Source organism: Phodopus roborovskii, unplaced genomic scaffold, assembly GCF_943737965.1.
Source record: "Phodopus roborovskii unplaced genomic scaffold, PHOROB, whole genome shotgun sequence".
In the NCBI taxonomy this organism is placed as follows: Eukaryota; Metazoa; Chordata; class Mammalia; order Rodentia; family Cricetidae; genus Phodopus; species Phodopus roborovskii.
In genome coordinates, this window is record NW_026125278.1 from 12,927,242 (window position 1) to 12,938,976 (window position 11,735).

Genomic DNA, 11,735 nt, shown 5'->3' on the forward strand with positions numbered 1-11,735 from the left:
GGGTCGGTGACACGTGTGTCTTCCAGTCCTCTGTGTCAGTGACTGGCAGTGAGCTAACCACCCAGCCTGCCATTTACAGCCCTTTCACCAATTTTACCTGAATAGCCTACTTGCGGTGTCCAACTTCTGTAGCCTGACCTGTGGGGATTCCCAGCAGATAACGGCGTTCTAAACTCTTGTGGATAACTGGCATCTCTTGCAGAAGATGAACTTGTGCCAACAGGAAGATTGGGTGCAGCTGTGCGCCTTGCACAAGGCCCTCTGTTCCCAAATGATGAACCTGAATTTCAGAAACCATGAACCAGTGATTAGCATTAAGCAATTATGTATTAATCTTAAAACTTATAAATTCAATCTGATAGTTTGAACATTTTAACGAAGAAATGATTGACAATTGTGTTCATGACTTTCCTAGTCTGTATTATCCTGATAGCTGGTTCCCTAGTGACACCTCCAAACACGTATGTATTGTATCATGACCACATTCCACCTCCATCACTATGCTTTCCTGTGCTCCTCCGACACTCACGCTCACCGACTCCTCCTCTTCCCAGCCACACCCCTTCCACCTTCCTGTCTTTTGATCACTGGTAACTTTTGTTTGTTGTTTTTAAGACAAATCTCACTAAATAGGCAGGCTTTGGTTGAACTCACTACATAGTCCAGACTTGCCTCCAATTTATGGCCCTCCTGAGTGCTGGAATTACAGGCATGTGCCAGCACACCTGGCTTGGTAGTCATGCACTAACATGCTGATACAGGGCTGGGGATGCAGCTCAGTGGTAGAGTGCTTGCTTGCCTGGTGTGCATGCGGCAGAGTGCCATCCCCAGCACCACATAAGCCAGAGGACACAAACCTCAACTCTCAGCAAGTGAGACTGAGCAGAGTTCAAGGTCATTGTTACCTACAGAGTGAGCTGAGACCAGCAGGAGGTGCCGGGGATTTTGCTTCAAAAGCATTATTCATTGAGGAGGTATTCTGATGCAGCTCTTGCTTCTGTGAGTTCACTGAGACTACTCATGATAAAACCAGAAGCTCCCTTTCAGCCCCCAGGTGAGTCCACACTGTAATTGTCTTTTCCTTCCTTAACCTCCTCATCTAACAAAGTCAACTTTGGGCTCACACGGCTTCAGTACTTTTTCAGAAGTTGCTTACACGACACCCTCTTACTGCTATGCCATACCGTGTTATGTTCGCACCGTGTACATAAACAGCCCACACAGCGCCTGGTAACACACAACGCTCCGGACAAGCGAGGACAAGGCTCTCCCACTGCCGCGATTTCTACACTACGTGTCTTTGTTCCCTTACACTACCTACAGCTTCCTACACCACGCCCTCTTCCTCCGCCTCCTCTTCAGTGTTGGCCTGCACAGTTCACTACTAAGTCAACATTTCATCCGTGTCTTGGCTTCTATTGACACCCATCTCCTGATAATGTTCAGATTTTCATTTGCAGCCTTCACTCATCGCCCACACAGTGCAGCGTGGCTAAGATTTCCAGTCACGGAGCCCAGTGGTCCCAGCACTCAGGAGGCACAGCCAGGTGGATCTCGGTGAGTTCAAGGTCAGCCTGGTCTACACATTTGAGTTCCAGGACAGCCAGGGCTACACAGGGAAACCTCGTCTCTAAAAACCCCAAAAAATTTCCAGTGAAAACACGACAAATGTCTGAAGCTTTATGGACCACATGGTCATTGTCACAGTTATTCAACTCAGCACTACAATAGGGTAATACATAAATCAACAAACATGGTTGTATTTTTTTTTCAGAAGAATTTATATATACTGAATTTTGAATTTCACATAATTTTCACATGCCCAAAAAAACACTATCTTCAATTTTTTTCAACCCTTTAAAAATTCAAAACTTGCTGGGGGGTGGTGGCACACACCTTTAATCCCAGCACTTGGGAGGCAGAGAAAGGTGGATCTCTGTGAGTTAGAGGCCAGTCTGGTCTACAGAGTGCGTTCCAGGGCAGTTAGTTAGCACTATTTCTCAGAAAAACCTTGTCTGGAATGAATGAATGAATGAATAAGTAAGTATATAAAATTAATTAAAGCATTTGAGAGGCAGAGGCAAGTGGACCTCTGACTTCCCAGACAGCCAGGGCTACAGAATAAACCCTGTTTTTGAGGTTGGCCTGGTCTACACAGCTAGTTCCAGGATAGTTTGGGTTACATATAGGACCCTATCTCAAAGGAAAATTTAAACATTAGAGGCTAGCAGGACACCTCAGAGGTTAAGAGCACTTGCTGACAGCCATGGGAACCTGAGTTCAGATCCCAGCTTGTTACCATCCAAGAATCTGGGCCCGAGGCTTGCCCACCACCAACCTAGCTGATGAAGGTGACTTCCAGGTTCAAGGGGAGTCTGTCTCAAAGGGTGAGATAGAAGGGCACGGAAGAGGATCCCTGGTGGTGTCATCAGGTGGGAACCAGCACACACCAGCCAGGTGTAGTGGTCATGCCTACAATTTCAGTGCTGAGGGTCTGAGGTAGGAGCATCGCAACTTCAAGGGCCTGGACAGAGCTACACAGGGAGTTTGAGACCAAGTCCCTGGGCTACACACAGATAACTCATATATATACAGAGTAGGTAACTCTATAAAATAAAGAAATGTCACCATATCTAACAACTTCTTGAACATCAACTTTTATGTCTTCCCAGAATGTCCAAATGTCAAAGGGTGAACACATAATCTTTCTACCAGTGTTCACTTTATTATCAGCCATGTAGAGCTTTTATTCACTCACTTTACTAACTGTTAAAATTTATAAATATACAAATATAAGACCCTCTTTCTACAGGGTCTTAATCTGCAGCCCAGGCCAGCCTCAAAATCCTCATGCCTTACTTAGCCTCTTAAATAGAAAACAGGGAGATCACAGGCACACTCCACCATATCCAGCTAAGTCATTATCTTTAAAAAAAAAAAAAAAAAATGTTCTCGGGGCTGGGAAGATGGCTTGGAGGACAAAGCACAAGCTGGGAGCCAGAGTTCTAACTCCCAGTGTGCACAGATGAAGACGGGGTCCTGACTCCCACAGTGTGCACAGAAAACAGGTTCCAGGAGCAGGCTGGCTAGCTAGATTACCCACATCAACGCTGGGATCAACTGAGAACCCCTACCTCAGTGAGGAACGTGGGACGTGACCGAGGGAGACTCCTAATATCAGCCTGGACCATTTATGCTCACACAACAAGCCCCCACACACTCCAACATACACGCACGCACGCACACCACACAGCCACGTACAAAATAAATGAATGTGTCTTGTGGCTCAGTTCTGTTCCAGATCCCATTTAAGAATTGTCAGACAGACAGTTCGTCCTCGTGTCTCCATAATTCCTAAACCCTCTCCTAACCACTTCTAACTAGTATTCACGGAAGGCCTCACATGAGTTGCACTCACCCCTTTAAAGGCATGGGATCTGGTTGGCATGCATGCTGTGCACCAGAGGCAGAAGAGGGCAGCAGATCCTCTGGCTTCAGAGTTAGTGTGAGGGCCCCGTGTGAGGCTGGGAACTGAACACGGGGCCTCTGGAAGAGCAGCCAGTGCCCTGAAGGGCTGAGGCCCCACTCCAGCCCCAGAAGGGCCGATTTTTAACAGGGAGCACTGGGTGAGATGTTCACTTTAACCTACCATCTCATTTTAGACCTTAAAGACTAAACCCGTCAGCCAAAGCTCAGCTCTCCACTATCAGAAAACTTTGGCACAGTCCCCCACTCATCAATACTCTAAGAAGCAGGGGGCCAGCCAGGTGACTCATGGGCAGAGGTATTTATTCCCCCAGGCCTGACTCCCAGAGCCCACTTGATGGAGCTGTGTCCAGAAGTTGTCCTTTGACCTCCACACGTCCTTTGCATGTCAACCCGACTACACATACATACGCGCAGGGGTTTGAAAAGGTGAAATATGGTGTGTGTGTGTGCGTATACTTTTTTCTTTGAGGAAATTGAAGGCCTGGCAGGATGGCTCATGGTAAACCAAATCCAGCACTAAAGAGACCAAGGCAGGATGACTGCTTGAAGAATTCCAGGCCAGGCTTTTCTGTTAGTGAATTTAAGGCAAGCCTGGGCCACGGAGAACCCACCATGGAAATACTAGTTTAGCGGAGGCCACACTTCCTATCCGCTCCTAAAACCGCTGTGAAGAGTGGAGACCTTTTACTCGTGTTTGGTTTGCAATTGTGAGACGGCTCCTTCTGTAGCCCAGGCTAGCCTTGAACTGAGGTCGCCAGTGCTGGGGTTAAAGGCACAAACCAGCCCCCAGCTCACCCCATGAGTTAAGATTTGAGGCTGTCAAACTCGGGGCTCAGTCTGACCCCCCCCCGCCCCGCTCCTGCCCCCCCGGCCCCGCTCCTGCCCCCCCGGCCCCGCTCCTGCCCCCCTCCCGCCCCCGCTCCTGCCCCCCCCCCGGCCCCGCTCCTGCCCCCCCCTCTCCTGCCCCCCCGGGCCCGCTCCTGCCCCCCCGGCCCCCGCTCCTGCCCCCCCGGCCCCGCTCCTGCCCCCCCCGGCCCCGCTCCTGCCCCCCCCCCAGCCCCGCTCCTGCCCCCCCCAGCCCCGCTCCTGCCCCCCCCGCCCCCCGCTCCTGCCCCCCCCCGGCCCCGCTCCCTGCCCCCCCCCCGCCCCGCTCCTGCCCCCCGGCCCCGCTCCTGCCCCCCGGCCCCCGCTCCTGCCCCCGGGCTTGCCCTTGCCTGGCGGCCGCCCGGGGCTGCCGCTGCCGCTGCTGCTGCTCCTGTCGGCCGCGGCGCCCTCCGTGCTGGGCCGGGACGCCGAGGCCCAGGCCGAGGGCCGTGCGCGCGGGGTCCGGCGCGGGGACGCGGAGGCGGCGGCGGTGGAGGAGGAGGCGGCGGTGGAGGAGGAGGAGGAGGCGGTGGAGGAGGAGGAGGCGGCGGTGGAGGCGATGGTGGAGGAGGAGGAGGAGGCGCCCGGCCGCAGCATCCCCGCCCCGCCCGGCTCGACGGCGAGCCCGAGCCCGAGCCCGAAAAGGCGGGACGGCAGGCGCAGGCGCAGTGCGCTCAGGGCGGGAGGACGCAGCGCGCAGGCGCCGGCCCTCGCCACCCAGCCTGGCTGGTGCGGGAAAGCTCATGCTGTTCGGAAGAGCAGGTCCAGCAGTTCAAGGCCCAGCAGTGACCAACAGCCTGGGATGTCAGTTGTCACAACAGCGAAAGTTATTTAATACCCAAGCACTCTGAGGGGACCTCGCTGAGCACCCACGGTTTTGCACACGCATGCCTCACAATCACACCCCAACACTTACCCTGAGGTTTAGTTCATCACCGTGTGCCTAGAACCCAAGGATGGAGGTACACATGGCTGTGTCGACCAGACACAGAGCACGCGGATAGTAAAGTCTGCAGTTACCGATCCTGACTTCTAGAACTGTACTTTTAAAGTTTTAACACAGCTTTGCACTTAACCTTTGGAACACTCACTCAGTCACTGCCAACTTCCAGATGACAGAATGTTCTCTGTGTACCGGTTTGAGGCTTTTTTACCTGAATGCTTATGCAGTGCAAGGCACTGTGCTTGCTGCTGTGTGACTGAAGTTTCATTGCAATCCAGATGTTAGAACTCAGCTACCTCTCTAGCAACATGCCTGTGGGCCACCATGCTAGTAAACCTCAGAAACCAAGCCCCAGCTAAAGGCTTTCTTTTGAGCTGTGAAACACACCTGGACACTAACCTGAAGATCAGGTGTGTGCCTTTGACAGGCTACAAGCTTTGAAAGCAGGCGGATGCCTGGAACCCTAGAAGCAGGTATGTAATGCACTAAATCCAAATTTATACCAATAGTTCACCTAATCTGTAACCAATCCACACCAATCACATTCAAAGGCAATAATCTCAAGTGTCCAATGAGCCTCCAGGTTTAACTCAAACACAGGGGCCCAACAGACCCAAGAAACAATTCCACCTAAACCCATCAAGTAAGAGAATTTATTAAGAATGATTTCCAGGTGGTGCCACACACCTTTAATCCCAGCACTTGGGAGGCAAAGTTTATCTGTGAGTTCAAGGCCAGCCTGGTCTAGAGAGCTAGTCTCAAGATGGCTACATAGAGAAACCCCAGGGGGAGGTCCCTCAAAAATTCACCCACAGCCCCACTCAATAACCCTCCCAGTCAGCTGTTTACAGTACCACCTTGGAGATAATCCCTTTGAACCTTTCATCTCCAAAAGGGTTATCTGAACGCTATAAAGAAACAGCTACATGCACAGCCACTCAATTTTATAAATCTTTTAATTTAAATCCCGAGTTTTACACATTTGCATCAGTTAACAAATCATTTTCCATCACAATTGTTACAGATCAAGAGGATACAGGGAGGCAACGATAAAATCTAGCACTTTCCAGTTTGCTGTTATGGAGACATCAGAAACAAACTTCAAGTAGAAACAAAAACTGTACTTAGAGTACTATAATACTTATTTTACAATACATTTAATTATATAATTTATCTTTAACATGATATACACAGTATTAACAGTCACCTCTAGGCTTGGCACACACTGAGTGCAGCGGTGCCCTGCCTGACTAGGGCACCAGTTCCGGCTGGACATTCACCCTCTGAAGCACTTCTTCAGGCATGCAAAAGACAGGGCTGACCGGCTTAATCTCCTCCTCTCCCAGAAGTGACAATCCAGCAATGCCAAACAAGGTATGAAAAGGATCCACCTGGGGCATGTTAACACAGTTAAAAGGTCAATAATGTATCCATGGAATCAAGTTTACTCATTTTTGTACAGAGCTCTAACAAGTTTTCTGAAAGACTCCACACCTCACAAACAGCATTATTGTAGTCATTTCGATAAGCTCCAGCCTTTATGTTACACATTAACAAAAGCTCGCAAAGCGAACTTGGGACTGTGACATATAAAGCAATTTCACAGGCCCGGAACCAGAGAAGCCAACGAGCACTGCCGAGCTGCAAACCACAGAACTGTACTTGCCATATCTCCTGGTCTGTCTGCGAAGCCGCCCGTCTCTTCATCTTGGCATGCTAAGATGAAGCTGCGCAGTTTGTCTCTGTCAATCCAGTGAAGCCTCCCAATTATCTTCAGGGAGGCCAGAACCCACCAGGAATAGCACACATCCGGTAACTAGAAGGGAGGGGAGCAGACACAGGCTGTTGGCACTATTACTGCCCAGATCATAAAAACCCGGGAATGAGTATTGGCCAGGTTGAAATCACTTTCCACACTCCTCCTCAGTACTAGGTGGCAAACACATTAATCTAACCGTCATAGCTTGCTCAGTTTTCAGCTGAGGATTAGTGCAGACTTACTTATGAAACCTGTAAGACAGGATTTTCCTTCCAGACACAGGTTTTTTAACTAGTGCTGTCCAGGTAGATACACCTGAGAATCCTTCAGCCACAATCTGCATTTTACTGAGCTCCGTGACTAATAGGCACATTAAGATATCATTTCCCCACAGCAAACACATTACATGGCTACAAAATGCGCTGCAAAAATAAGAATCTTTCTCTCAGATTTCAGTGTCTGCAGAAGCTTTGGGATGGGATCTCTAACACACTTTACTTCAAGTTAAAAAAAAATTCTCTTTTTGCTGTGCCTATGGTAAAGTTATGTCTAGCATGCATGTTACCTGATCAGCCTAGATTCAGATCCCTGGCTACAGTAGGGCTCCCTAAACAAACCAGACTAGCTCCAAATTTACCAAGATCTCGTGCTGGTGCCTTCCAGGTCATGTGATTCAATTAAGCGCTGAGCCGACACCAGCATCATTTTTTAAGCACACCATGGCAGAAAATGCACTAAGAGTACTGGACATTCCCCAAGCCTGAAAATGCACTGAGCCAAGAAGAAATTTTTATATGACCATTCACTCTCATAAAAGCTCAGTCTCAAATTAAGCGCGTCTCAAGCACAGGACACCCAGTGGAGGTTGTAACGGAGGGCCATTACAATATCACCATACCTTCTCAGGTCTTCCGTTGAGCCCGCCTGAGGGCAACTGTCGTTCACAAAGCCACCAACCAAGCAAGTCCGAGTTCACTTGATGTAACTGACTAGTTATGGCCAGGAATCCTGTGCAACAATAGATCTAAAATTACAGACATAAAGTACACAGGTATAATTCAATAGTGAGTGGCAAACACTACCAAAAACTATTAAGACTCCATCTTGTATCAGGTTATTAGGATTCAATGTCTCAGTGAAATTCTATGCCTAAAATACAACTTACAAAATACTTCTGAACAAGCAAATATATGCTAAGGTGGACACAGGGGATTAGGTTAGAATGTTCTCACTGTGTGATTAAAGTTAGTCGTATGTGGAGAGCCATGTCTGCAATCCCAGACAGGAAGGAATGCATCAGAGGACGGAAGCTGTGCACACACCAGAAACCAAGGTCCTCACCTAACAAGGCACAGTCATTACAACACAACTTTCATGTTTCACTATCGATACATCTTAATAGCAAAATTACCTGCCCAGCATGAGATTCGGAGCCCGGTCTGCACCCAAATCCACCATCAAAGTTCATACAGGACAAGACAAATTCAATCGCCTTTTCCACATTAATAGCATCAAGCTTGCCCTACAAAAAGAAATAAAACCTATTACAACTACCCAGAGCACTCACCAGTGCTTAATTAATTAGGCCCGTCAATGCCACCACAGCTTACCAAGAGAGCCAAAGTCGCCACCGCACAAAAGGAGAACCTGGTGTCAATCTCTCCTAAAAGACAAAAAAAAGGCCAAGGTGGTCATGCAAGTGCCACAAATTTCCAACGGACAGTTTCATTTAACTCCCCAAAGCAGGCTAACTTACATAAGGAAATCAGCTAGGAAAAAAATAGCTTAGAGGCCCAAAAAGGGAAGGAACCTACAAACTATATTCAAACCGACACCCTACCTTATTTATAATTATAATAGTTTCACATCCCACAAAGCAGCTGGTCTCAGGCCTGCATTTTGACCCACCCCAGAACAAATCATCTATATTGGTCCTAATGAATTTTCTTTCCATCTCCCAACTCAGTATTTAGTGATTTGATAAACAAGGACTTCCTCTTTTCAGGGTGTTTAGCTACCAAATATCGGGGATAAAACTTGAACCTACCTTATCTTTTAGTGTGGTGTGCTGATAAGCCATGCTGGGACTTCCAGCAGGCTATCTATTCCAGTTAGACCAACTGCTTAGTGGGACCTGAAAAGATGAACAGCTTGAAATCTTAGGATCACTACCAAAATAAAGACTTTCTGAGTATGGAAGAGCTGACTACAAACCCGCCTTACCCCAAATGTCTCCAGCAAACGAACCGTCTTCTTTCTGCAGACTCTGAACATAGGCCACCACTTTGTCTACATCGATGACATCAATGCTGTCATACAGAGTAAGAATCTGGAAGACAAGTATGGCCGATCTAAGTCACCAATTACGCCTTCCCATGCTTCCTACAGACTTCTCAAATGCATACATAAACCTTTGACAACCCTAAAATCAACCAAATTCAGTTACGAAGACGAAACTGCCCTCCAAGGTCTCAGCATCATGAGAGTTTGCATCACATCAGCATTCAGCTAATACATGCCAGGACATCACTGACCTTGTAGGACGGACCTCCCTCCAAAGCACAATAGATACTGACTCTACCAGCCTCCAAGCCCCCAGATGGAGCCACCAGCGCCTACCTGGACAGCACTGAGGGTGTAGAGAAGGTGTGGATCGTGCCCAATGCTAGCGCTTATCCCCCCACACTCATGCTGGCAAGACTTGATAAAAGCCAGTATTTCTTCTCTGTTCATTCGATGAAGTTGTCCCATGAGATCCATCACTGTCAGGCCCCAATAGATGCCGCTCATTCTCAAGTATTCAGACATACAGTATTCCTAGGAGAAATTTCTAGTTTGTCAATCTCAACTCAGGAAAGGCCATCTCACACACAACCAGGACCGACTTTAAACGAGGGTCCAGAGTCTCCCAAATGCCAAACCCAGGGTGGCTTAAAAGCCCGTGTAGAGTTCACAGGAAGCCCAGAGGACATTTAGGCCTATTTAAATCCTCCTAGTGTTAGGGCCTAGAGTTATGGAAATAGCTAAGTAGCATGTGTTTACCAATGCCTCATGCTCTCTAAGACCCAGATAAACGGCTGCTGAATATAAATATTTTATAGAAATGATGCCTCCTCTTTGGAGGTTTCCCTATTTAGCATGGGCTTTCTCCTCCCCCCAAGGGACCCTGCTCAGCCCCTTGGTGCTGAGGTCACAGGGGTGTGGTAATATCCAACCTTTTCTGCTTACATTTCCCCAGGTACTATTGAGTTCAGGCATAACCTTTCCAAGGTCTCAGCGTAATTCTAGAGCTAAAGTGTTATTACACATCAGCAAAATTCAGATAATACATGCCAACACATCATCGACCTTAAAGGTTGTACCCCAGCCAGAAAGGAGCAGAGCCCTCCTGCCTGCAAACCCTAACCCACTTCAGAAATGTCTCTTTATGCACCAGCCGAGCCTCGGCTGCCACCAACTATCAACCTTTGATATACGAGGCACACCTGTCATGCCGGACACTAGTTACAGCGGTCAGAACTTTCCAACACAAAAATCATACATACATAATCATCCTTCTTCGAGCCGTAGGAGGCAATATAATCGGCGTGTTTCTCCAGCAACAGGGTGTCAGGTGCATCGGCCTTGATAGTAACATCCTTCTGCGGTGTGCCCTGGCAGCAAGAGAGCAGAGTTCACCGTCACTTACAAGGCCTTGCCATCCCAGACCCAAACGCGTAACCGGCATCTTTCAGGTCTCAGAGTAATTCTAGAGCTAAAGTGGTTAATAATCAACTTTAGATTCAGAATACATGCCAGCTCATCATTGACCTTAGATTTCCGTTTCCGCGCTCGCCTGGAAATTGCGCCTCCCGACAGGAGACAGGTTCCGGGTTTCAGAGCGCCTTCCTCCAGCCCTCAGACATTACCGTCACCGTAAAAAGTAAAAGCAGGCTACCTCCCTATCAATCGGCAGCAGGCCCCGCCAATGACCACAACTGATCCGCCGGGATGGGACTGAAGGAGCGGGCCAAGGCTGGCTCTCGTCCACCCCAGTTAAAGCGCGGGACTTAGAAAACAGCATCCTTAACCATGATCAGGCATCCATTATGTTACAAGTCTTTGCAAAAAAAAAAAATTATTTCTTATTTTTCAAAATCACGTGTGCGCCCAAGTCTCTGCTGCAGAGAAAGCCATCAATCGGGCGGCCCAACAGAGAGGCTCGCGCGGAGGAGCCTCGGGAAACGCTGGGCCGTCCCAGCCCGCCCTCAGGAGCCCGAGGCAGGGGCATGGCTGGCAGCTCCAGGCCGCGGGGCGCAAGCAGAGTCGGCCCCGCCCGCCCGCCCGCCTCTCACCATGTGCGCCCGCCCGCCCGCCTCTCACCATGTCCGCCCGCGCCCGCCCGCCCGCCTCTCACCATGTCCGCTCGCCGAAAGGCAGCCGCTCGCCCGAGCACCGCAAGTCAGGGCCCGCGCGCCTGCGCACACGCGCCCGCCCGCCGGCCACGCCCAGCCCAGCCCGGCCCGCAGGACCCCGCAGCCACGATTTAGCCGGTCGCACTGCTGCCTGAAGGACTCCGCGGTCACGACGTAGCCGGCCACGCTTCCGCCTGAAGGACCCCGTGGCTGCCCCGGCTGGCGCGCGGCGTGCGAGCCCTGGGGTCCGCGCCTGCTGCGCGTCACCGAGTTCTGCTGCAGGCCT

The 11,735-nt window shown here is 49.7% G+C and overlaps 1 protein-coding gene and 3 non-coding genes across 5 annotated transcripts; all 4 read right to left on the reverse strand.

Moving 5' to 3' along the window:
• Window positions 1-6,234: 6,234 nt before the first annotated feature.
• On the reverse strand, window positions 6,235-11,513 carry Rabggtb (Rab geranylgeranyltransferase subunit beta). Of its 2 annotated transcripts, none has more exons than XM_051195612.1 (9): window positions 11,452-11,513; window positions 10,601-10,708; window positions 9,675-9,872; window positions 9,279-9,384; window positions 8,666-8,718; window positions 8,467-8,577; window positions 7,954-8,079; window positions 6,963-7,112; window positions 6,235-6,687 (listed from the first exon to the last, which is right to left on the reverse strand). In XM_051195612.1, the coding sequence occupies exons 1-9, from the start codon at window positions 11,452-11,454 to the stop codon at window positions 6,547-6,549; spliced, it is 996 nt and encodes a 331-aa protein (XP_051051569.1). In that variant the 5' UTR covers window positions 11,455-11,513; the 3' UTR covers window positions 6,235-6,546. The 2 variants fall into 2 exon arrangements, with proteins under 2 accessions (XP_051051569.1, XP_051051578.1); XM_051195621.1 differs by lacking the exon at window positions 11,452-11,513 and adding an exon at window positions 11,418-11,423.
• On the reverse strand, window positions 9,521-9,590 carry LOC127230846 (small nucleolar RNA SNORD45). The gene has a single exon (XR_007835228.1). It is a non-coding gene; the product is annotated as a small nucleolar RNA SNORD45 (small nucleolar RNA).
• LOC127230838 (small nucleolar RNA SNORD45) lies at window positions 10,323-10,404 on the reverse strand. Its single transcript, XR_007835227.1, has one exon. It is a non-coding gene; the product is annotated as a small nucleolar RNA SNORD45 (small nucleolar RNA).
• Window positions 10,787-10,866, reverse strand: LOC127230833 (small nucleolar RNA SNORD45). Its single transcript, XR_007835226.1, has one exon. It is a non-coding gene; the product is annotated as a small nucleolar RNA SNORD45 (small nucleolar RNA).
• Window positions 11,514-11,735: the final 222 nt, after the last annotated feature.